The 24,445-nt window shown below is 53.3% G+C and overlaps 1 protein-coding gene and 1 pseudogene across 6 annotated transcripts; both read right to left on the bottom strand.

Moving 5' to 3' along the window:
* Positions 1 to 5,785: 5,785 nt before the first annotated feature.
* Positions 5,786 to 7,351, bottom strand: LOC112643703 (V-type proton ATPase subunit G 1-like; annotated as a pseudogene).
* A 408-nt stretch (positions 7,352 to 7,759) lies between these two features.
* PPP1R13L (protein phosphatase 1 regulatory subunit 13 like) lies at positions 7,760 to 24,436 on the bottom strand. 6 transcript variants are annotated; one of them, XM_025424649.3, is made up of 14 exons: positions 24,298 to 24,436; positions 23,323 to 23,663; positions 18,320 to 18,396; positions 18,068 to 18,210; positions 17,167 to 17,677; positions 16,976 to 17,074; positions 16,809 to 16,900; positions 16,057 to 16,537; positions 15,085 to 15,539; positions 12,151 to 12,282; positions 11,917 to 12,050; positions 11,622 to 11,788; positions 9,589 to 9,788; positions 7,760 to 8,372 (listed from the first exon to the last, which is right to left on the bottom strand). In XM_025424649.3, coding segments are annotated over exons 2-14 (2,532 nt in total). In that variant the 5' UTR covers positions 23,325 to 23,663; positions 24,298 to 24,436; the 3' UTR covers positions 7,760 to 8,333. The 6 variants fall into 6 exon arrangements, with proteins under 6 accessions (XP_025280434.3, XP_048950353.1, XP_048950348.1 ...); XM_049094396.1 differs by lacking the exon at positions 23,323 to 23,663 and having other exon boundaries at positions 24,298 to 24,419; XM_049094391.1 differs by lacking the exon at positions 24,298 to 24,436 and having other exon boundaries at positions 23,323 to 23,777.
* Between the last annotated feature and the right edge of the window lie 9 nt (positions 24,437 to 24,445).

The following is a 24,445-nucleotide window of genomic DNA, read 5'->3' as shown; positions in this document are numbered from 1 at the left end:
TGTCACTCTACTGGGGCCGGCTGATGCGCATGCGCACAGCAATGCGGGGGCGGGCTCCCGGGAGAAGAGGTGCGGAGGCGTCGCTGAGGATCGCAGAGTACCCAGAGCAACACTTGAAGGAAGAGAACCGAGATCATCGATCCCATTCATTAGGATTTGGTCTTCCGGCGTCTGCCCAGATCACCTGGCAGCGGATCCTCTAAAAGAACCGACAAGGAAATTGAGGACATTTACGGAACCCACGAGTTAGGAATGGCTTCATCGCACCAGACTAACGTGCACCTGTAAAATGCCTGCTGTGTCCTAGACTTCTCTGGGATAAATAACTCCTCCTATTTGGTGAACGCCCATGGTTTGCCAGACAGACACTGTCCTTATCAGGCAGTCATGCAAAGGCACTGTCGCTTGGTGGCTAAGGTGTGGACTCTGGAACCAGGATGCCTGGGTCCAAATCCTGGCCCCAGTGTCTACCAGCTGTGTGACCTTGGTCAAATTAACTTGTCATCCACAAAGTAGGAACAATAGATTATCTATAACATGAGGGCACCTGGCTGCGTTAGTCGGTAAAGTAGGGGACTTTTGATCTCAGAGTCATGAGTTTAAGCCCCACATTGGGCACAGACCTTACGTTACAAAAAAAAAAGTAAAAAATATTTTTTTAAAAGATTACCTACAGGGGCAGCCCCGGTGGCGCAGCGGTTTAGCGCCGCCTGCAGCCCAGGGTGTGATCCTGGAGACCCAGGATGGAGTCCCACGTCAGGCTTCCTGCATGGTGCCTGCTTCTCCCTCTGCCTGTGTCTCTGCCTCTGTGTGTGTGTGTGTGTGTCTCTATAAATAAATAAATAAATAAATAATCTTTAAAAAAAAGATTACCTACAATGTAGATGATGCTTACTTAAATTAACCCTCATAAAACAGTTAAAATTGGGTTTAGCGCATCCTCAGCATTCAGTAGCTAGTAGCTTTTATGTGATTGTTCATCAAATAGATATGGGATCTCTACTGTGCTAGGCAGTAGACAGCCCCTGCTCATGTCCTCAAAGAACGGACATTAAACATACAGGTAAATATATGGTTACAAGTATGACAAGTACTTTGATGGGAAAACTCTGAAAACCATAAGGGCTACGTATGGGAAACATGCTGTCAACCAAAGGAGGGTGGGTGGAGTGGTCAGAAAAGCCTTCCTTGAGGAAATGAGGCTTGAGTAGACATAGAAAGTATGAGAAGGAACCAACCAACCAAAGGAGATAGATGTGAGAAAGGGCAAGCCAGAGGGAACATTGTATACAAAAGCTCTGCCGCCAGAAGAAAGCTGATGTGTCCAAGCGCTGAAGGGAAGCCTGTATAGTTGAAGGATGAAGCTGGAGGGAGCGAGCGATAGGGCCAGGCCAAAGATCCAAAGATTCTTAGGATTCACCTTCAGAATCCTAACCAGCATACCCCCTCCTCACCCCACACCAGCCTACCTTACCTCTGTGATCCCCTCCTCTCTTGCTTAGCTCATTCTATTTCAGTCCCATCATCCTCTGTGCTGTTTCCAGAACACTCTAGGCACATCCTACTTTAGGCCTTTGCACCTGCTACATCATCTGCCTGGAATGCTCTTTCCCCTGACATCCACATGGGTGGACCTCCTCATATCCTTCAGGTTCTGCCTCCAATGTCACCTCCTTAGTGGCACCAAATTAAATTCAACCCCCTACACACACACACACACACACACACCGACTCATACACTACCCACTGCAGTTCCTTTGCCTGCTTTGTTTTTCTTCAGAGCCCATCTAACAATCTGACATACCAAATATTTGACTTTTTAAAAAGATTTTATTTATTCATTTGACAGAGAATACAAGTGGGAGAAGTGGGAGAAGGACCCTGGGATCATGACCTGAGCCAAAGGCAGATGCTTAACCAACTGAGCCACCCAGGTGCCCCTGACTTATTTATTTTGTTTAGAAGGTCAGCTCCATAAGGACAGGGGTTTTGTCCATTTTACTCACTCCTGCATCTGTGGTCCTTGCTGCTGTGCCTGTCACACAATGGAGCATCAACAAATATCTGTTGAAAGGGCAAAATAAGCGAGGGTGGAAGGTGGGGGTGGAAGGGGGAATGGTCAAATTTGCATTCTGAACCCATAAGTCACTGGGGGTGCCTTGTGTCACATGAACCAGAAGGAGTAAGACTGACAAACAGAACCAGTCAGTGGCTCAGGCTAGGGTAGTGGAGAGAATTATGTCATTGAATCCTCGTGGTGGTCCTATAAATCACGTGATTTTATTACCCCCATTTCACAGATGAAAAAGCGGTCTCAGGTGAGGTGAGTTGCTCCGAGCCCGTTTTATTCCGGTATCTGTGTGTCTGTGCCGTGATAGTTTCTGGAGCTGGTCTGGGCAGAGAAGGAGAATGAGGCTTGAATTTGAATTCTCCGATGAGCTGAGATTAGAGAAGGAGCTTCATTAACATGACTACGGGGTTCAGCAAGAGACACACAAGGCAGGAGGGAGTGGGCCACCCAAGGTTGTGACTTCCTTCAAAATCTTCTCTTGGGACTCCTGGGTGCCTCAGTGGTTGAGCATCTGTCTTTGGCTCAGGTCATGAACCTGCGGTCCTGGGATGGAGTCCCACATCAGGCTCCCTGCATGGAGCCTGCTTCTCCCTCTCCCTATGTCTCTGCCTCTCTCTCTCTCTCTCTCTCTCTCTCTCTTTCTCATGAATAAATAAATAAAATCTTTAAATAAAAAAAATCTGCTCTTTCATTTGTTAATTCATTCACCCATCCTATATTACCTGAGCCCCTACTTTGTGTACATTCTGAGCTGCAAAGGCAAAAGGCACCCAGCGGTGACCAAGACAGCCTCAGCCCTGTCCTCCTGGGGCACATAGCCCAGTGGAGGAGACAGAACCAACCCGATGGTGATGACCCACAGTGAGCAGAGCTGGGATAGGCGTGGGATGGGAATAACTGGTGCTTATATCAACAAATGACATTTGCTATACAGTCATACCAATGATAACATACTTCCAAAGTTAGACAAAGTCTCTAAAAATAGGTCTTAGGGAGCCAGTAGGATTCAGAGTGGTGCTGATGGTGGGGACAGGGGTCAAGCCAGTTCATGAGCTTGTTGACATGACCCTGAGCCTGAACCAAAGCTACACATACACTGATGCTCCTTGCAGTATCACGTCCAAGGAGAATAAAACAGAGAACCTGCACAGCATGACTTCAGATCATTGGGAGTAAACCATGGTAATGCTTTCCCACTGTTTGTGCCCCCCATGCAGTAACCAGCCCCATCCTGCTGCTCACTCTCGTGCTTTCTACTTGTCTCTGATGGTGTCCTGTGCCATCTCCCCCACCTTATCCTGCCCTCCCTCCTCCTCCAGGTCTCAGATATCCCTCCTCCAGGAAGCCCTCTCTGACCCCCCCCAGTCTGGGCCAGGCACTTTCTCTGGGCTCCCCCAGCCTATCCGTGATTACTTTGCTCAAGCGGGGAGACGGGGAAGAAAGATGTCTTTTTTATTATTATTATTATTCATAAGAGACACAAAGAGAGAGGCAGAGACATAGGCAGAGGGAGAAAGAAGCAGACTCCCTGTGGGGAGCCTGATGCAGGACTCGATCCCAGGACCCCAGGATCACGACTCGAGCCAAAGGCAGATGTCAACCACTGAGCCACCCAGGCGTCTCAAAAGGACGTCTTAAAATCAAGAATATAATAAAATGAAATTGAGTATTGGACTGACATGAGCCAGGCGTCATACTAAGCGTTCTGCTCCCTGCCTGACATCATTTCTTACTGTTCCCCCTGCCCCCAAGCTACTCCTCCCAGCCACACTTGGCTTCCTGACTCTTCCACGAAGGCACCAGACCTGCACAAGTTGGCTAATCTGTATAACAAATCACCCCGAAGTGTAATAGTCCAGAACAACACCATTTATTATCTCACGGTTTCTGTAGGTCAGGAATTGCACACAGCTGCAGACATCCCAGCTCATCTGGGAAACAATCCACTGCTAACCTCACCAGGTGGTTGCTGGCAAGATTCATTTCCTTGCTGGCTGTTGGCCAGGACCACCTTCAGGTCCCTGCCACATGGGCACCTCTGAAGGCTGCTGGCTTCATCAAATGGAGAAGCAAGAGAAACCCGAGAGAGATGCCAAGAGGGAAGTCACTGTTTTTTCTAATCTGATGTCAGAAATGACAGTCCATCCCTTCTGCTGTGTCCCATTTCTTAGAATATATCTCAGGAGGGCAGCCCGGGTGGCTCAGCGGTTTAGCACCGCCTTCGGTCCAGGGTCTGATCCTGGAGACCCGGGATCGAGTCCCATGTCGTGCTCCTTGCATGGAACCTGCTTCTCTCTCTCTGCCTCTCTCTCTCTCTCTCTCTCTCTCTCTCTGTGTCTCATGAATAAATAAATTAAAATCTTAAAAAAAAAAAAAGAATACATCTCAGGGCACCTAGGTGGCTCAGTCTGTTGAGCACCTGACTTTGGTTTCAGCTTTGGTCTTAATCTCAGGACCGTAGATGGAGCCCTGAGATGGGATCCACGCTGGGTGTGGAGTCTGCTTGAGATTCTCTCTCCCTCTCCCTCTCTTTCCACTCGTGCTCCTGTCTCTTTCTCTCAAAATAAATTTAAAAAATCATAACAAAGCAAAAAAGAGGGGCACCTGGGTGGCTCAGTGGTAGAGCATCTGCCTTCAGCTCAGGTTATGATCCCAGGGTCCTGGGAGATGGAGTCCCATATCGGGCTCCCTGCATGGAGCCTGCTTCTCCCTCTGCCTGTGTCTCTGCCTCTCTCTGTGTGTCTCTCATGAATAAATAAAGACCTTTAAAAAAAAAGAAAGAATCCAAGGAACACGGATCTAGAAGCTGAAAAAGGCGAGGAAATGGGTTCTCCCACTGAGCCCCAGGGAGCCCGGCCCTGTCAACACCTGGATTTCAGCCAGAGAAACTGATCTTGAACTTCTGACCTTCAGAATGGTATGAAAATAATTGTTGTTTTAAGCCACTGAGCTTGGAGTCATTTGTTACACCAGCCATAGCAAATGAATATACCTCCTAATCAGGTGCAGAAATATATCCACCTCTCCTGATTCCATTTTTTTCCCTAATGGTGATCAGCATATGAGATTTGTGTGTGTGTATGTGCTAATTATTCTCTGTATTGTCTACCTCTTCCACTAGAATATCAGCTCTAATATCACAGTCATTTTATAACTGTTTACTAGGGACAATTTCAAATGGACACAGAGGTTGAGAGAATAGTATGAAGACCAACGTCCACTGAGCTTCATTAATTTTCAACTGAGGGGGGATCCCTGGGTGGTGCAGCGGTTTAGCACCTGCCTTTGGCCCAGGGCGCGATCCTGGAGACCCGGGATTGAGTCCCACGTTGGGCTCCCGGTGCATGGAGCCTGCTTCTCCCTCTGCCTGTGTCTCTGCCTCTCTCTCTCTCTCACTGTGTGCCTATCATATATAAATAAAAAATTAAAAAAATAATTTTCAACTGAGGACTGATCCTGCTTCATGTACACCCCAACCACTGCCACCAGTCAATTGTTTTGAAGCAAATCCCAGGGGACCTGGGTGGCTCAGTCAGTTGAGTGCCTTCAGCTCAGGTCATGATCCTGGAGTCCTGGGATTGATTGCTCCTTGCTCCGTAAGGAGTCTGCTTCTCCCTCTCCCCACCCCTGCTCCTGCTCTCTCTCTCTTAAATAAAAATCTTAAAAAGAAAAATTAAAAAAAAGAAAAATGATGCAAATCCCAGACACATATCATTTTATGACAGGTATTTCAGAATGTATTTCTATAAGCAAACACTCCTTAAAAACATAACCACTCTATCATGAGCACACCTCCAAAAAATGTAGTAATCATTGATTAATATCATCGAAGGTTCCAGACAGTATTTGAATTCGAGGGTGGGGACTCCTTTTTGTTTTACTTCTTTTTTTGCCTTGTGTGGCAAAATGGACTTTTCGAACATGATTAAGTTAAGGGTTCTGAGATGGGGAGATCATCCTGGATTATCTGGAGGGGACCCGTGTAATCACAAGACTCCTTATAAGTGAAAGAGGGAGGCAGGAGGGACAGAGAAGGAGATGTGACAGTAGGAACAAGAGACAGGAGTGAGGCAAGCATGGGCTTTGAAGATGGAGGGAGGAGTCTGAGCCAAGGAATGCAGGCAACTTCTAGTAGCTGGAGAAGGCAGAGAGAGCTTCTTCCTTAGTGTCTAGAAGGAAACTCTAGAAAGGAACTCAGCAGTCCTGACCCATTGATTTTAGCTCCATGAGACTCATTTCAGATGCCTGACCTCCAGACTGTAACATATTTCTATTGTTTAAGCCTCAAAGTTCGTGAGAATTGGTTACAGCAGGAATGGGAAACCAATACAAACTTTGCTCTTGGAAGTGGGGTGTCGCTGTAACCAATATCTAAACACACGGAAGTGGATTTGGAACTGGGCAATGGGCAGAGGCTGGAAGAATGTTGAGAAAATGATGGAAAAAAGCCTAGATTGCCTGGAACAGACTGTTAGTAGAGTATGTATATTAATTCTGCTGGTGGGGGCTCAGAAGGTAGTGAGGAGCAAGGTAGAGAAAATCTGTATCATTTCAGAGAATACCTAAATCATCATAAATAGACCTTTGGTAGAAATGCAGACAGCCTCTAGAAACTAGAAAAAGGGGCACCTGGGTGGTTCAGTGGGTTAAGCATCTGCCTTCGGCTCAGGTCACGATCTCAGGGTCCTGGGATCCAGCCCCACATGGGGCTCCCTGCTCAGTGCAGAGTCTGCTCTTCCCTCTCCCTCTGCTCCTCCCCCTGCTTGCACTCTCCCCACCCTCTTCTCTAAAATAAATAAATAAACCTTTAAAAATGAATAAAATGCCAATCCACATGCAGAGCTGCTCCTTCCTTCCCTATTTATGCAGTAGTTTTCATGGATTTCTGGCCGGATGTCACAGACAAAGGCCAAGAAGTTGTCCAGGATTTTGTCCCTGTTGGAAGGGATGGAAGTAGGTCTGGAGGATGGTCATCTTCTCCTGTGTCGCCTTCTCCAGTTCAAGGCTGCAGCTGCCAAAGGACTTCAGAGCTGCAGTTTCCTTGGCCTTGAAGTCCTTCCCTCTTTACAGGCAGTACTATTCAATTTTAGCCTCAGCTGCTCCTTCCACCTGCTTCAGCCTCAAGTTCTTTGGCTTGTAGGCCTCGGACACCTTCTCAGCAGCCCACCTGTAGGCCTGCAGCAGCTGTTAGATGCCCTGCCTCAGCTGGTCATGGCAGCGGCTGCTCTGAGGCCAAGGTGAGCAGCCTAAATTGGCTTGATCGCTTCCTGGGGTCCCCATTTCAGACTTCTGACCCCCCAAATTATAATAAGTCTGTGTCATTTAAGCTACTATATTCGTGGTAATTTGTTATGACAATAATAGAAAACCGACACACCTCTGTTGTGAGAGAGACTGGACTAAATAACGAAGCCCAGAAGGTGGGGGCATCTGGTGGTTCCAGGGGCTGAGCATCTCCCTTCAGCTCAGGTAGTGATCCAGGGGTCCTAGGATCGAGTCCCATATCAGGCTTCCCTCAGGGAGCCTGCTTCTCCCTCTGCCTGTGTCTCTGCCTCTCTCTGTGTCTTTCATGAATAAATAAATAAAATCTTTATATATGTATTAAAAAAAAAAGACTGGTTTGCCAAATGTAGTAATAATGATGAGCACTTATTAAGTCAGATGGGGATCCAAAGACAGGGAAGTCAATTTCTGTGCAAACTACCTTTATTTATAAGGGAAAATGTCCCCCATTTGGTTATAAAACCAGCACTGTGTGAAAGCCCTTGACTGGAGAGAGGTGGGACAGAGGTCCTGGTAGAGGCCAGTGTGTCTCACCCAGCCCTGGAGAGATGGGGGCAGAGGTGACTCCCAGGGAAATCCAGTGGAGGTGATTCATCCCAGGCTCCACTAGGATGGTGCATTGGCTTGTTTTGAGGGGGTGAGAGGGGTTGGCAGTAGGAGTGGGAGGCACTTTGGACGGGATCTGATCTGGCAAATAGAGGTGGTGGAGGTGGTGGTGCTGGTGGTGCTGGTGGTGGGGTCTCTTGCCTCCAATGATTCCCAACCCCAAGGCAATCTCCCATGGCTAAGGCAGTTTCTAAATTTAAGGCTGGGGTTCTCCTTTTCCCCTGGGCTTCCAGGGAAGCAGAGAGCTGGAGGTGAGGACCCCAGCCCTGTTGGGCTGGGAGCCCAAGGAGAGGCAGCAGTTACTGATGAAGAGGTCTGAAGCAAAGGCAGGATGGCTCTATCCTGCCTCCCTTGAAAATGTCCTTCTGTGCAGCTAGACCTTATTCCTCTGAGTCTTCACCCTGGGGAAGAGCTGAGGAAGACAGGATCTTTAGACATGAGGAATGCTCACTCCCTCATCCCACCCCCAAATTTAATGGAGTCACTTAATCCACCCCCAAACAGATGGGCTGTCTCCATCCTCTTCTCCCTTCCTAACAGACTTCTCCAGTAGAATCCCCGGGGGCCCTGTCACCACCAAGCACCAGATGGAGACAGAGTCAGCAGCCCAGTTGATGAGATGGAACTTCTCGGGTCTTCCATACTGCCATGAAAGCAACACCTGCTTCTCCCTACCATCACCATTGTGTTTGGGACCCACCTCCGCCAATCCCCAAATGAAAAGAATCTTCTCCCCTAGAAATATAATGGAATCTTCCTGGTCTCCTCCCTTAACCTAGTAGAACCTCCCTGGATTCTATCATCATTTTAAGAATGGATCCTTCCTCTCCCTGCCTCAGCCCTGTAACAAAAACTTCCTCGGGGCACTGGGGTGGCTCAGTGATTGAGCGTCTGCCATTGGCTCAAGTCATGATCACAGGGTCCTGGGATAGAGTCCCCCCCAGGGAGCCTGCTTCCTCCTCTGCCTGTGTCTCTGCCTGTCTCTCTGTGTGTGTGTCTCACAAATAAATAAATAAAATCTTAAAAAAAAAAAAAGCTCCTCACTACCACACCAGTACTCCACGATTCTTTAACATCCCCCATTACTAAAATGGGATTCTTCATCACTTCCAGTTACTAAAATACACTACATTTTTCCTTACCGCCCCAGTAATATAACTAGGGATGATAAAAATATTTGTTTTTTTTTTTGATAAAAATATTTGATTGAGCATGAACCAATCAAGTAAATAGTAAGGCAGTGAGTTCACCAGGAAGGGGGTTCTCTCCCTAACTGTAAGGGGCTCTCCCCTACATCCCTCATTATTAGAATTAATTTTCCAACGAACAAGGGGTAGTGGAAAGGGAGGTAGGCAGGAGGTTGGGGTGACTGGGTGATGGGCACTGAGGGGGGCACTTGATGGGATGAGCACTGGGTGATATGCTATATGTTGGCAAATTGAACTCCAATAAAAAAATTTTTTTTAAATTAATTTTCCTCATCTCCCCACAAACTTGAATGGATTCTTCTGGCCTACCTTGTCCCCAATATAATGAAAGGGCTGTCCCTCTTGCCCCTCTTTTTCCCAGAATCACTCTTTCCCCCAAATAGCCACAGGAGGCCGGGACAGTATCTCTTCTGGGCTCACCCCGAAGTAGTTACGAGGTACGTAGCCCTCCTGGCCGTGCAGCCCAGCCCACCACCAGTCCGTCTCCTCTGGTCCATCCCTCCGCAGCACTGTGACCGACTCGCCCTCACGGAAGGACAGCTCGTCCCCGAACTCCGCGCTGTAGTCCCAAAGGGCGTACACCACCCCGTTGTGCATCAGCCCCATGCTCTGCTCCACATCTGAAACATAAAAGGGAAGGGATTATGAGCACCGGGTGGAAGGGTGGGGGTGGGGTTCAACACTCAGGTTCACAAGACACACTGAGGACAGGGACATGCCCTGGGATTTGGCAAACCACCCCCGCAGCTGAGGGATGAGCCACCTGCAAAGTTGTGCACCCCTGTCTGGAGAAGGCTGCCTAAGCTGGAGTCAGCTGCCAGGAATGGCAGTCTCGAAAATTTGAGAACGCTCAGGGTGCATCAGACTGGGCCTCCAACCCCCAGAGGCAGGGTCACTGGCCCCCATCCCCTCTTGGAACATCATCAAGTCCCTGTGTCACTCCCAGAGATGCAATCATCTGCGCACTGCACCCCTCACTCCCCAGCAAGCTATAGTTTCCATAGCCTCAACCCCTCTTTCCTTTTTTTTTTTTTTTAAGATTTTATTTATTTATTCATGACAGACAGAGACAGACAGACAGACAGGCAGAGGGAAAAGCAGGTTCCGTGCAGGGAGCCTGACGTGGGACTTGATCCCGAGTCTCCAGGATCACGCCCCCCGGCTGAAGGCTGGCTGAAGGCTGCGCTAAACCGCTGGGCCACCTGGGGCTGCCCTCAACCCCTCTTTCCAACAGTACAGCCCATCTCCCCCTTTCCCAGATGGTGAGTCCACATTGCTTCCCCCTCCCCAAGAGACAGAAATCTCCAAAGAGGATGTAATAACTTCTCTGGAGGGTACAGCCCAACTGCTCCAACACCCCCCTGGCCCCACCCCATAATGTACTGAATGGTACAGTCCACCATGCTTCCCTCTCTCTAGTGGGGCAGTCCACCAGGTTCCAGGGTCCCTGCCTGCCTTGCCAGGTGTGATATCCAACCTCTACTTCACCCTCACATAACTCTCCATGTCCCGGGCAAGCAGAACGGTGTGATCCCCATGTCTCATAGGCTCCACCTACCTGTACAAATGTGCACTGGCCCAACACTGCTCCCCAAAGCCTATAGCCTATTTGGCACCAGTGGTGCAGTCCCTGTCTACCCCTGTTCACCCACAAGCCCCAAGGCTCTCGGCCAGTGTGACTGTCCTGTGGCCATCCAGGCTCACCTCTCAGAAACATTATCCCACCCCCAGGTCCTGGAGCCTGACTTGCTCCAACTGTGTGATGTTCCTTTTTTGTTTTTTTTTCTGTGGGATGTTCCTAACGTCACCCTATGATACAATCTGCCCACCCACTCCAGGTGTGCAATATAGACGCTCTGCACACTCTCATGGTCCAGGCTACCTACTTCCTCCAATCACCTGGTTAGGTGATATGGCCCCCCTCCTAAGGGAAGCCTCGTGTCTCCCTACAAGTGGAAGAGTCTCCAAGCCCCTCCCCAGAAGCGGTGGCCTGCTCACCCGCCAGCTGTGTGGCACTGTGTCTCCCACAGGTAGCACAGCCCACCTGCGCTGCCCAACTCCAGGTAAATGGTATAGTTGGAGCGTCCAACTCCCCATGCCCAAAGGTGAGAAAGCAGGTGAACAGTGCAATCTCCAAAACCACTCTTCTCCCCAGAGGTTTCCAGTCTGCATGGCACACTGCCCATGTCTCCCCACCACCCCTCAGGTTGGCAGTCTGCTCACCCCACACACCCCGCTTGCACCTGCCAGATGTGAGGCCCGGTCCCCCCCACACCCCGAGGTGGTTCATCCCTCCACCCTTCCTCTGTAATCCTGCCTCTTGATTGGGACAGCCCTCACATCTTCTCTCCTGCGACTGGCAGTCAGCCCCCCTCCCCCCCAGCTGCCAGCTGGGCGGCCCAGTCCCCAAGACCTCCTCCCTACCGCCGAGGCGCCCCTGCGCTGCCTCGCACCTGCCAGGTAAGTGGCGCAGTCAGCGTAACCCTCGCGGTAGGGGTCGCACTTCTCGATGGCGGTGGCTCCGTCACTGAGCGTGGTGGCGAAGATTGCCGCGCCGTGCTGCACCAGCGCCGTGCAGATGGCCGTGTCGTTGCACGATGCCGCGCAGTGCAACGGTGTCCTGGGCGTGGAGGCGTGCGTGAGTGGCCGCGCGGTCGCCAGCGGGTGCCCCCCCCCCGCCCCGGCAGCGCTGTCCCGCCCGCACCCGCGCCCGCACTGCACCCCGCGCGGGTCAGGGTCAGGGCTCACCAGCCGTGGCTGTCGGGGGAGTTGACATTGGCGCCGGCGGCGATGAGGAAGTCCACGATGGGGTAGTTGGCGCCGCAGATGGCGTTGTGCAGGGCGGTGATGCCCTCCTCGTTGGGCTGGCTCGGGTCGTTCATCTGGGCGGGGCGGGGACGCCGAGGCTCAGTCCCCGCGGCAGGGGTCACCTCGCATCACCCCCCACCCCGCGCCGCCTGCCCTGCACTTTGCAGCACTCACCTCCTTCACCGCCTGCTGCACCACGTCCAGCTCCCCGGTCAGCGCCGCGTCCAGCAGGAGCACAAGCGGGTTGAGGCGCGCGCGGCGGACCTTGCGGGGGGAGCCCGCCTTCCGCAGCACCGAGCGCATCTCCTGGGGGACAGGGCGGGGGGGGGGAGGCTTCAGTGACTTAGGGAGACTGTTAATATACCCATTACTTGGAGAGGAAAACAGAGGTTCAGGGACCCCGCAATAGCCGCCCCAGGTCATCCAACTAGCCAGAGGTGGGGCTGGGGCTGCAACGCAAGGAGGTACAGAGCCTGAGTCCAGAGGGGCTTAGGGAAGGGGATGCCTCAGCTCCACAGCTATTGTTCCCTACAATAGTCAGAGAATGGGGTGATCATAGGATCTTGGGCCCTGAGACCTGAAAGGAAGCTGGCAGACCAATGAGTTTATGATGGTGGAAGCCAGATTTCTTTTATAAAACATAAATGCTGGGGCCCCTGGGTGGCTCAGTGATTGAGCATCTGCCTTTGGCTGGGGTCATGATCCAAGGGTCCTGGGACGGAGCCCCACATCAGGCTCCCCAAAGGGACCCTTCTGTGTGTGTGTCTCTCATGAATAAATAAAATCTTTGAAAGAAAAAATGCTATGAAGCACACCCAACAAAATGTTGCCCAGTGTTAATTCCAGATGTTTGGGATGAGAATATTTAGCCTATCATTTCCCGTGCTTTCGTATTTTTGATGTTCATGGGTCCTCCTACAAGATTCATTTCTTCTGAGCATGTCGGATTTGTGATTCTGGTCTTTGATGTCGATGACTTAAAGATCCTGGAATTTGGAGATCCCAAGAGCCACTGATTTCAAAATTCTCTGAGGTTCAGCTATTTCAAATCTCCAATATGTTGTGAGTCCAGAAATGCTAAGTTATGCCACGTCAAATTGCTGAAGACCCAAGACATTGCATTCCCAAGATTCTATGATTGGGAACCTTAACGTTTTATGGTTAGAATTTCATTCCAACAGATTGAAAGGAGATACTCAAAATGTTAATCATGGTTCTGAATGCTGTGATTTTGGCCTCTTCGTTTTTTCATCTATGTCTTCCTAGTTACTATGGTGTTTATGTATTTTCTAGTGAAAAATGTTCACTTACAATATAATTCTGGGGGTACCTAGCTGGCTCACTTGGCACAGCATGAGACTCTTGATCTTGGGGCTGTGAGTTTGAGCTCCATGATGGGTGTGGAGAGATTACTCAAAAGAATAAAATCAAAAAAAAAAAAAAAGAATAAAATCATTTTTGGGCAGCCCTGGTGGCGTAGCGGTTTAGTGCTGCCTGCAGCCCAAGGTGTGATCCTGGAGACCCGGGATCGAGTTCCATGTCGGGCTCCCTGCATGGAGCCTGCTTCTCCCTCTGCCTGTGTTTCTGCCTCTCTCTCTGTGTCTCTCATGAATAAATAAGTAAAATATTTTTAAAAAATAAAATAAAATTCTATAACATATTAGTGCACTAATCTGTGATTTTTCTGACTCAAATGAGAAGAGTCTTTAATTTTCAGTTTTGGTGACTTCACAAATCAGTTAATAATCAGGGTCTGTGTTACTGACTTTTAAATTCTAAGATCCTGTTCTTTGAACCTTCTGCGCTCTAGGATTCTGAAGCTTCACTGTTCTGAGACTGATAACAGGATTTAATTCTTGAATTCTGTGAGTTTTCAAGTTTCTTTACGGCCAGGACTTTGTGATTTTATAAGGTGATTTTCATTCTTCTGTTCTTGATTTCAAGATCCTGAATCTCAACATCTCCTGGCTCCATTCTCCTATTAGGAAGGTTTGGAAATAGGTGTATTAGGGTGTCTACCCAGCCCCTGCTTCTTCTCTGGGCATCGTTCCCCTCTCTCTGTCCATCTACCTGGAGAGAACAGGACTGTTCCATGTGACACCACCCACCCTAAGCCAAGATGCAGGGACTGGAGCAAGTTTAGCAGAAGACCATCCCCAGGTAAAATACTAACAATAATCACAGTGGTTAACAGGTGCCAGGCACTGTTCTAAGCACTATATTCATATACGTAATGCTCATAGCAACCCTATGGTTGTTCTCATCCCCATTTTACAGATGAAGAAACTGAGGCCCAGAGAGGCAAGATATCTTGGGCAAGGCTGCATAGCTGATAACTCCTATGGACCTGGGATTTGAACCAGGCAGCCTAGCTCTGCAGCTGGAACCCTTTAAAAAAAAAAAAAAAAAGATTATTTATTTATTCATGAGAGACACAGAGAGAGAAAGAGGCAGAGACACAGGCAGAGGGAGAAGTAGGCTCCACACAGGGAACTCAATGTGGGACTCGATCCCAGGTCTCCAGGATCACGCCCCAGACTGAAGGTAGCGCTAAACTGCTGGGCCACCAGGACTGTCCTGCAGCTGGTACCCTTAATCACAACACCCACAGCCTCAGAGACCAGAGACTTGCTCTCGCAAGTCTAGCAATGGCTAGATGGGCCATTTCTAGCCATAGCACCGGCTTGCTGGGGTCAGAGGAGAAAGCACAGATCCCCAGAGAAGGCAGACAAAAGAGACCATGCAGCAGCTGGGGAGATAAATGGTGACTGTCTTGATTCAGGCAGGTTTTTCGGGTCCTGGAATAAACCCACTGACACACTCATTTCCAGGTTGTAATACTCAAAGATTCCTGAAGATCGGATACCCTTGGGGGCAGCAGAGAAAGTCTCTGTGTTGCCAAGACTTCTGAATGCCTCTCCATAGACATTTCCCCTGTCTTTAGAACACAGGCAACCCCTTAAGACTACATTTTCCAGCCTCCCTTGCAGCTGGGTTCCTGACCAAATGGAAGATGTGATGTGTGCAATTTCCAGGTTTGGTCCTAAAAGGGAAGGGGCACTTCCATGCCCTAACTACTATACCCGGGTGTCCTTGTGTATTACTCACCATGCTCTGCAGCTGCTCTGGTGGGCTGATCTGGGGCAGGGCCGGGGGTGGTATGGGAGCTGGTGGGGCAGGAGCAGGGGGCCCTGCCCTAGCCTCAGATCCTTCACTGATGGAGGACAGTTCGGGCTCAGGCCCCCCAGGCCCACTGTGACGATGGAAGAGGCGGCTGATGATCTGCTGGTATTGCTTCTTGTGGGTGGGGGGCAGGGCTACGGCTGGGCTCTGCTCCATGGAGCCCCTGCGTTTGAGGGGCCGCGGTATCTCTGCCAGCACCCGTGCCACCTCCTCCAGCTCGGGCACCGACTGTGCCTCGGGTGGCAGTGCTGGCTGCAGCCTTGTGGGGCTGAGGGGTCGAGTCACAGCACCTTCATCTGCATCACCAGCCTCCAGCACCGGTGTCAGCAGCCCCTCCAGCTCCGGCTCCGGCTCCAGCTCAGGGGGAGGTTTGGGGGGACCTAGAAGGAACAAGAAGCTCACCAGAGAATGGGTCCCTGTGAGAACCCCAAGATTCCCTTCTCTAAGTCCACAACTTCCAAGACCTGGAGTCGGCATCTTATTTGCCTTGTGCTAGTTTTATGCACATAAACATATTAATAATTATTCTAATTCATATAAGAGCTACTGAGATCTTCCTATGCATCAGGCCCTATTTTAATGACTTTATATGGATTAAATAATCTAATACCATATTTCAATAAGGTGGTATTAGATTTTTTACACTCAAGGATATTGAGGTCCAGAGAGGTTAAGTGACTTGCCCAAGGTCACACAGCATGGAGCTAGGCAGTCTGTGCTTAACCACCATGCTATCCCTAGCTCCTAAGCAAATTCCCAAGCTCCTCTAGCTCAGCTCTCTGTAGGGACAGTGTCTGAAAACAGGTGTCTGGCTGTGCTGGCTCACCCAGCTGTTCTGGTCCCCAGCCATTTGTCCTCCCTCTAACCAGCCCTCAGGGCCCCCCACTGCTGACTCACCTTCGCTCACAGGGGGCCAAGTCTGTGGGGGAGACTGGGGGGCTGGGGCAGGCGGTTGAGTCTGGGGCTGTGGCTGGGGCTGGGGTGGAAGCTGGGGCTGGGGCTGGGGGGGTGCCTGGGGCTGGGGAGGTGCCTGGGGCTGGGGAGGTGCCTGGGGCTGGGGAGGCAGCTTAGGTGGGGGTGCTCGGGAGAAGATGGGGGAGCCAGGGAGCATGGCCCTGCTGGCCCCGTGCTCCCAGAAGGCATTCTGCAGCTTGAATATCATGCTGAGGGGAAGGGGGCGCTGGCGCGGGGCACCCCGGGGCTGGGGGCTGGAAGGGGGCATGGGGATGCGGCTAACGGGCTGCCAGCTGCGGGGCAAAGTGCCTGATGGCCCCGTGGAGCCCAGTGATCTGCGGTAGCTGCCCACATCAGAACGCCTGTCGTTGGCCAGAGGAGAGACCTTGTAGTTGCGGGGCAGAGTGGCGCTGGTGAGGTTGTCCTGGGGTTCAAAGAGAAAGAGAATAAAAAGGGTTCAGGTGGGAGGAAGTGAGGGGGAGGGCATGATAAAGGAGGAAGGAGGTAAGGACAGGGGTCAGAAGGGAGAGAAGGTGAAGGAAGCCAGAGGGAATGCGGGAAAGAGAGTCAGGGACACGGCGGCAATCCAGGATACAGAAAGAAGAGCTTGGGGTGGATGGAGACTGGGGGTGCAGCCGGGAGCAGGAGATGGTCCTGACGGCACTCCACTGGCCCCCTCCCCAGCCGCCCCTCACCTTGCTGGTGGCCCCCAGCCCATCCAGGCTGCTCTCTCTCCAGGGCAGCAGCTGCAGGCCTGGCGAAGCAGGCCGCGAGAAGACGTCCAGGCCTGCAAGGCGGGAATCATTAGGGTCTGGGGGCTGCCTCTCCGGCTCCCCCACTCCTCTGGCCTCCCAGCGCTCACGTTCGTAGCTCGCCGTGTGCGAAGGTTTCTTCTCGTACGCCACGTCCAGGTCAGACTCATTCCAGGCTTTGGGGGGCCGCCGGCGCAGCGTTAAGTCGTCTAGGGAGAGGTGGCAGATCGGGATATAGGGGGACGCTGGTCCCAGGCCGGCTCCCTCCCACGCCTCCCCAAAATTAGGCCCCCGCGTTCACCTTGAGCGCGCAGAGGCGGGGCGAAAGCGCTGCCGCCCGCGCCCAGTAGGGGGCCCCCGAAGGCCACGGGTGCGTCGTAGGCGGAGGTCTGGGGGCGTGGCGAGGGCCCGCGCTCGGGGAAGAAGGCCTGGGGCCCCTCGGCCAGGGGGCTGCCGCGCGGGGAAGCGGCGCGGCCCAGGAAGTCGAAGGGCGTGGGGGGGCCCTGCTGGCGGAGCGGGCCGGGCCCGGGCCGCGGGGAGGGCGCACGGCCGAGGGGGCTCCCTGCGCCATCGAAGGCGCGGGGCCGGGGCGAGGGCGCGCGCTCCAGGCTGCCGTAGGCATCCGGCTGCAGGTAGAGCGGGGTGCGCGGTGACGAGGGCCGGCCTTTCGGGGACAGCGGGTTGTAGGGGTGCAAAGCCGGCGCGCTCTCGGAGCGTCCGAACGAGGTGTCTGCACCGTCGGTGGCCGCCTTCCGGGGAGACCCGCGGCTGCTGAAGGGCTCGGGGACAGGGCTGGAGCTGTACCGGGACACCTGTGGGGAGGCCGGGACATTGAAGGGTCAAAGGAGACATTAGTAGAGGGGTGAGCAGATCAAAAGAGGTCTTTGAAAATTAACCTGGGGATTGGGACCGGGGCTGGAGATTCAGGCGGCACGGGGAGCCCTGGTGAGGGGTCCTGGTGAGAGAGCCCTGAAATCGGGGCTGAGGCTGGCCCATACAGCGCCTTCCTGCCTCTTAGAAAAAGTCTTTTCCTTCCAAGGGTCCTGTTAGATTTCCATGTAGACCACTGGCTGTGGTCACTGGCTCCCTCTTTCAAGCGCCCTTTAAATAGCTCACGGCCGTATAACCCTATGGGACAGAACGTCAGGCAGAAAGAAGCTGGCTCTGGGGGCCAAGGTGGGGCCCAAGGCGAGTGGGCTCACCCTCGTAGGGGCTCCAGCCTGCGAGCCCGGAGGCGTCGGCGAGTCTGACCACAGCGACTCCAACTGTTTGGTCAGTTCGTCCACCTTGGCCGCCGCCGTGTCCAGCTCCATCTGCTTCAGGTCCATGTGCTTCATGGCCAGAGCTGGGCAAGAGGGAGTAGCGGTGAGAACGGCGGGGGGCCTCCAGGCAGCGCCCCGCCTCTACCCTGGAGGGCCCCTCCGGGGCAAGCCCCGCCCCCTACCCCAGCTCACACTGGAAGTTCAGGTCCAGAAGGTCCCGGGTGCTCTGGAATGCCTCGCTGTCCATGGTGCCGGCCGAAGCGGGGCGCCTGCGGGGGCATGGGTGGGGGGACCTTCTCAGACCCCGCCCGCTGGGAACCAGAGACCGAGCCTTTACTTTCCTGGTTCCTTCCACTGGAAGCGCTATGCCCCTCCACTTCCCGGGCCGGGAAATGCCAACTCCTTCAAATCCTCCTGCATGGCCCTGGACAATTCCTTCTCTTTACGTGGCTCCTTGCTCATCTTTCTAGATCGGTCCTAATAAGACTTAAATCACTCTTTTGACAATTATCCACTGATTACCTACTGTGTGCCAGGTATTTTGGGGAACAAAGGATACAAAATAACTATCAATTACTGAGTGCCTACTACGGACCAGGAGACAGTGTGTTAGATCCTAGGGATATCATTTGTTTATTTATGCTAGGGATATTTTTAAAAATAATAATTGTGCTGCCTACCGTGTACCTGTGATAGTTGCTTGAGGCCATAAAGAAATCAAATAATGACTATTAACTGAGCGGCCACTGTCTCCTAGAGTTGTGCCGAGTGCTTGCACCCAACATTCCATTTGGTGGCCAAAATCACAGTGGCAGGCAAAAACGTGAGCCTCAGAACTGTTTGTTCAAGATCACCCTGTAAGGAGTCAGCAGTACTAGGTTTCACACCTGAATCTAACTTGTTAGTCTGGGTCGCCTCCACCAGATTGGAAGAGTCCCAGAAGGCAGGGACCACTCAGCTTCCTCTCCCCGGAGCCGACCTTATTCATGGGACCCAGTGTTAACAGAAAGAGGAGGGAAGTAGCTAGGGGCTGCTGGGCCACTGTGGTCACTGGCTAAGTGGGAAGGAGCCAGGCCACAAGGAACCAGTCAAGCCAGCACCATCCCCATCCCCATGGTAGCCACCACGCCCAGGTGGCTTTGCACCTCCCCAGGCTGCACCAACTGCTTAGCTTTGGAGGTGCAGGCGTGGGCAGCAGGGCGGGCTGGGGCATGCTGATTCTGGCCTCTGTCTGGGAAGCCTCAGAACAGAACCTGTTGGGGCTGGTTGGGAGCATGTGACCTTGGGCAACAAGTCCCATCCACTCCTAGGACCTCAGTTTCCCCAACAGTGAAAGGAGGAGGCAAATCAGCTATTCTAAGAGGCCTCTTCAATCTCTCAGAATCTAGAGGCCTAGATTCTGAAATTGTAAGGACCTTGAGGGTGTAATTAAAACTTTACAAAGCCTAAAACTCTCAGCTTGAGAGTCTCTTGTCCAAAAGTTCTAAGTCCTAGAGTCTATCTTTGGAACATTCTAGAATTCTCCAGTTTTGTTAGTTTAGATTTCTCCATCTTCTTGCACCATGTTTTTCTATCTATCCCAGGCTCCGTTGTCCTACAAGTCTAGTTGAATGCATGGGTAGTGGAGCGGGTAAGATCACAAGTAAGGAGATAGACTTCCAGGGTTCACATCTGGTGGCACCACTATGACCCAGACAAGAGTGCCTCTTGATCTGTAAAATGAAGATATATAGGAGTTCACTAGGAGGACTATAGTGAAGATCCAACTGGCTGGGCGATGCAAGAAGAATTAAGGTTCTGAGAATTCAGGCCTGAGAAAGTAGAGATTACAGGAATCAGAACTCGGGGCTCTTAGAACTTCAGATATAAGGACCAATAGAAAAAAAAAAAAGGACCAATAGAGGTACAGGGTGGCTCAGTTGGTTACGTGGCCACCTTTGGCTCAGGTCATGATCCTGGGGTCCTGATATTAAATCCTGGTTCTGACTCCCTGCTCAGCAGGAGAGTCTGCTTCTCCCTTTGCCCCTGCTCCTGTGCTCTCTCTCTCTCTTGCTCACTCGCTCTCTCTCTCTCTTAAATAAATAAAATCTTAAAAGAAAAGAACCTCAGATCCACAAGAAACTCTGTTAAAATATAATAACGAACAATTCTATGCAGCCTCCAGTGCCAGCATCCTGGCAACGAGATGTTCTTTGGGGGGATTTCAGGATTCCCAAATTTCTAAGCCTCTCCTATCCCATGCTGACATCCTCTGGCTCTAAGGAAATGCCAAGGCTGGGCGTGGGGCCCTCCCAGGGCCGGTGCGGGCAGAGGGGTTGTCGGGGCCACCAGGGGGCGCTCCGGGTCACGGCCCGACCCCAGTGGGGCGGGCGGACCGCGCCTGAGCTCAGACCCTGGGAATGCGCTGCGGGCCCGGGCAGGTGCCTCACCTCCCGCGGCAGGGGAGCGGGGAGCGGGGGCCGGGCGGGGCACCAGGGCGGCGCGGGCCGCGCCCTCTGTTCCCAGGCCCCTGCCGTCCACTTCCAGCTCCCCGCTCCCCCTCCGGAGGGCTCTAGTCCACCACTGGGTACCCTCTAACCCCAGCTCCCACTCCTCCCCTTTCTCTCCACCCCTAACGCTCGTTCCCGGGGACTCGTGCACGCGGCCAGGCCAAGCACGTTCTTGGGGGTTAAGGATCCCGGGGGGCTTCCTGGAGGAATCATCCTCAGTGGGAACTGGGACAGAGCGCCAGGCTAGGCTGGGAATACCCTGGTTAGAATCCTACATTTCTGTCCCGACACACTGACGCTGGAAGAGACCCCACCCTTTCTGGGACCTGGTTTTCCCCTCTGCCGACGACTGTGGAACAGGCTAGGGCCTTCCCCTAAGTCTCTACCCTGGGCTAGTTATATAGCTTCTCCATGCCTCAGTTTCCTCGTGTGTATAAAGGGGAAATTAATACCTTCACCTCCAAAGGGTGTGAGGTTTGAGTGACATAATTTCTGTACAGTGTTGGGAACGATGCGGGGCACCAAATAAAGTTCACACATACTGGATTCTTAATTCCGGACTTTCCCCGGCTGTTCATTAAGATAACAGGATCTGACACAGCGAGGGCTCAAGACCCGGAGTAATACCCCCACCCCCACCCCAAGAGCCCTTTCAGCTCTTTCTGAGAGTCTAAAAGCCATGGGTTTTGACCTCTGGAGTCTCAACTTCCTAAGCCCTAAGTTCTTCCTGTACATTAGTGAGCTCTGGCTAGTGGTCATCCCCAAAAATTCAGGCAGAGGGGCATGGGGTGCCTTGGAAGATTCCAGAGAGAAGGTGGCAAAAGCCCAGGGTGTAGGTGTAGGGTGTAGACCTCTGTAGACAGTGGGAACCACCCCATCTACCTACCAGTGCTGAGCCCGGCCCGCTGTGAGCTCTGTCTTGGCAGCCACGGCTGGTTATTATTTTTAATTTCATCTCAGGCTATCACCGAATGCCCTTCAAGCCCAGACACTAGGAAGTTCTTCCCTCTCTCATCAGAACCCTCTGCCTCCTCCACCGCCCTGTTCCATCCCCTCACATGACACAGGGGGGTGGAGAGAAGGGGAGACAGAGGGAGGTGCTGGTCCCTGCCCTCCCCCAGCTTCAAGGACGGACACACACCTCCAGAATTAGCCTCTATCCCTCGCTTATCTCCCACACTACCTCAGGTCAGACAGATGGGGGTGGAGGTGACATTTCTCACCTCAGGGTCAGGGCAAGGAGCCCTAGAAGGGAGAAGGTTAGTCAGAAAATCTGGTGGGAATGGATGGAATCCCGTCCCCCCACAGCTGCAGAAGGAAGAGGAAGCCAAACTCTTAACAACTCTGCTATCTGAGAGGGTCACAGAAGATAGGAGCCAAACTCTAATCAACTCTACCTGTGTGACCTCTTAGCCTCAGTTTACCCCCATGCCCCTCTCTGCGTGATGGCTGTGTAGCGCCCAGCCATGCAAGCCTCCCAGAATCCAATCCCACCTTCTGGAATTCTGCCCTGGGTTCTAGAACCCCCTGTGCAAACCCCAAATATTTCCCACCTCCACCGGGTAATGGGACAACCCCGCCCCCACCAGGGGGCGCCCTGGGGTGGCGGTCCCTCCTCTGGTTAGGCAGGTCTGACGCCCGGGTTAATGATATGTTGGGGATCTCGCAGGCGCACACAGGTTGGAGAGTTGCCCCGGTCCCCCCCCACACACACACCCCTACCGCCGGCCCTCACCTCAGGGCCGGAAAGTGTAGGGAGCGCCGGAACCCAGCCTCCAGAGGGACCCCGGGGCCTCGTCCTGCTGCATCTCAGGGACCCGAATTCCACTATCCCCATCCCACGCCTAATTCTGCCTCGAGATAGAGGCTCGGTGGAGAAGACAGCTGGAGGGCGGCACACCCTTTCCAGAGACCCACCAGCCCGAGTCTTGTCATTTCTGCCCGGGACTCAGGGATCCGATACCCCCATTCTACTCAAAGACTCGGGCTTCTGGGAGCGCCCAATTGGTGGGACCCAGGAGTCCCAGGTCCAGCGTGTCCCCGGGACCACGGGTCCGAGCCCTCCATCCCAAGAACGCTGGCATCGGAGTCCCCTTTCCTTTTGCCTAGTAAATCTGAGTTCTTTCCTCCGAAGGAAAGAACTCATCTGCGCACCCCCAATTCCGCCCTGGGACTGGGCGTCCCTGTCCCTTCCCAGTCCTCCCAGGGACGAGATGTCGGCCTCCTCCAGAGCCGCTGGACCCCAGGGGGGCGGGTGGAACTCACGGATCCGGGGCAGATCCTGGCACCGGGGGGACTTCCTCCGGCTCAGGCTCCGGCTGCGGGGAGCCGAGGACGGGGCGGGGCAGGCGCCGGGAACAGGTTAGACGACGTGACTCCGGCAGGAGGGAGGCGGGTCCCAGCGGGGAGGGGGAGTAGGGGTCGCCTCGAGCACCTTGGGACTTGTAGTCCTGGAGGGGCAGTACGCAGCCTGAGACGTTCCCACTGGGAATCACTCAGAGTCCATTTCACAGACAGAAAAGGCGAGGTCCGGAAGCCGAGGGCGACCTGACTCCGTGGATAGAATCCAGACTTTAATCTCGCCGTGACAGCGGGAGACAGACTCCCGAGTCCCTGCCCGACCCCTCCAGGCTTCGTTTCCCCCTTCTAGAAAGATTTGGACGCCACCAAAGGAGTAAAAAGGTTAGAGGTTGGGAAGGGACTCACATGCCTCGCCCGTAAGGCGAGAAGAGAGACTCGCTAAATCAGTATTTGCTCGAGTCTCCGAGCCTCGATCTCCCCGTCGGTGAAAAGGATGGTTGGATCTTTACAGATTTTCCCAGCTACCGAGTCCCGAGTTGTAGGCTGGGACTACAATCCCCAGCAGCTTCCGCGACGGACATCGGGCGTCTCCCTTCCTCCAGTCGCCTGGGAATTGTAGTTCCGTGCCCGCAGGGGCGGCGCCCTGGAGTCTCGCCCACGCTGGGGGGACTGCCCGGTGATCCCCGGCGGAGGGAACGCGTCCCCTTCCCCCGATCCTCCTTCCGCTCTGGGGAGCTGCTCACACCCTGGGAAAAGGGGACGCCCCGATTCTCGAACAGGATCCGAAATCACGGCAGAGGAGGCGGGCAGTGGCGCTGACACACGCGCCAGGAATGCAGTCGGGTCACCCTGTCTAGCCGCGGTCCCCCGGCTCCGCCCGCCGCCGCGAGCTGTGCGGTCTCCGTGGAAAGGGGCGTGGACGCGACCCCCAAGTCTGCATCCACGTGCCGCTGTTTACACGCGCCCCCCCTAGACCCCTCCCCCCGGGGAGAAAGGGCACTGATTGAACTTTCCACTCCCTCTCCCATCCTCAAAACCTTCGGAAAAGTCCCCCACGCACTAGACTAAGTCCTCGGGGGCGTCTATCGGTCTCACTCGGTCCACAAACCCCACCCCATAGCCCGCCCCGCCCCACGCGTGTTTAGCTCCGGAGCCTGGAGGCCCCGCCCCGTGGCCCACAGGCTCCTCCCTCTGCGTTTCCCGCTCCCAAGGAGTTCACAAGCCCCGCCCCTAGCTGGTATTTCACGCCCTCCGGAGGAACGACCCAGTTTCTCCGTTTTCCCACCTGTCCCACTCAAGTTCCGAATTTCCCAGGCATCCAGGCCGCCCAAGAAGGGATTGTAACACTGAAAGCACGGCCCTGCCTACCTCGACTCTTACCTGTCTCTTTAAGAATCTCAGACCAATCGAGCTTCCTGTCTCTTTAAGAGTTAGGAGCTACCAATGTGGCTGCCCCTTTAAGGCGACGGTGGAGCCAATGATGGCTGAGACGGGGGGGACGCCCGCCGGGACCCGGTGAGGCTCTGAC

The sequence above is a fragment of the Canis lupus genome, chromosome 1 (assembly GCF_003254725.2).
Source record: "Canis lupus dingo isolate Sandy chromosome 1, ASM325472v2, whole genome shotgun sequence".
NCBI lineage: Eukaryota > Metazoa > Chordata > Mammalia > Carnivora > Canidae > Canis > Canis lupus.
The sequence above is the reverse complement of the archived record's forward strand: the minus strand, read 5'-3'. Positions and strand labels throughout refer to the sequence as shown.

Bases quoted from the DNA above. Each gene is read 5' to 3' on its own strand.
- PPP1R13L (XM_025424649.3), bottom strand. The intron at 17,678-18,067 runs GTGAGCCCACTC...GCCTCCCCACAG, and splicing joins AGGCTGGAGCCCCTACGAGG to GTGTCCCGGTACAGCTCCAG. The intron at 15,540-16,056 runs GTGAGTCAGCAG...TGTTCCTTCTAG, and splicing joins TTGGCCCCCTGTGAGCGAAG to GTCCCCCCAAACCTCCCCCT.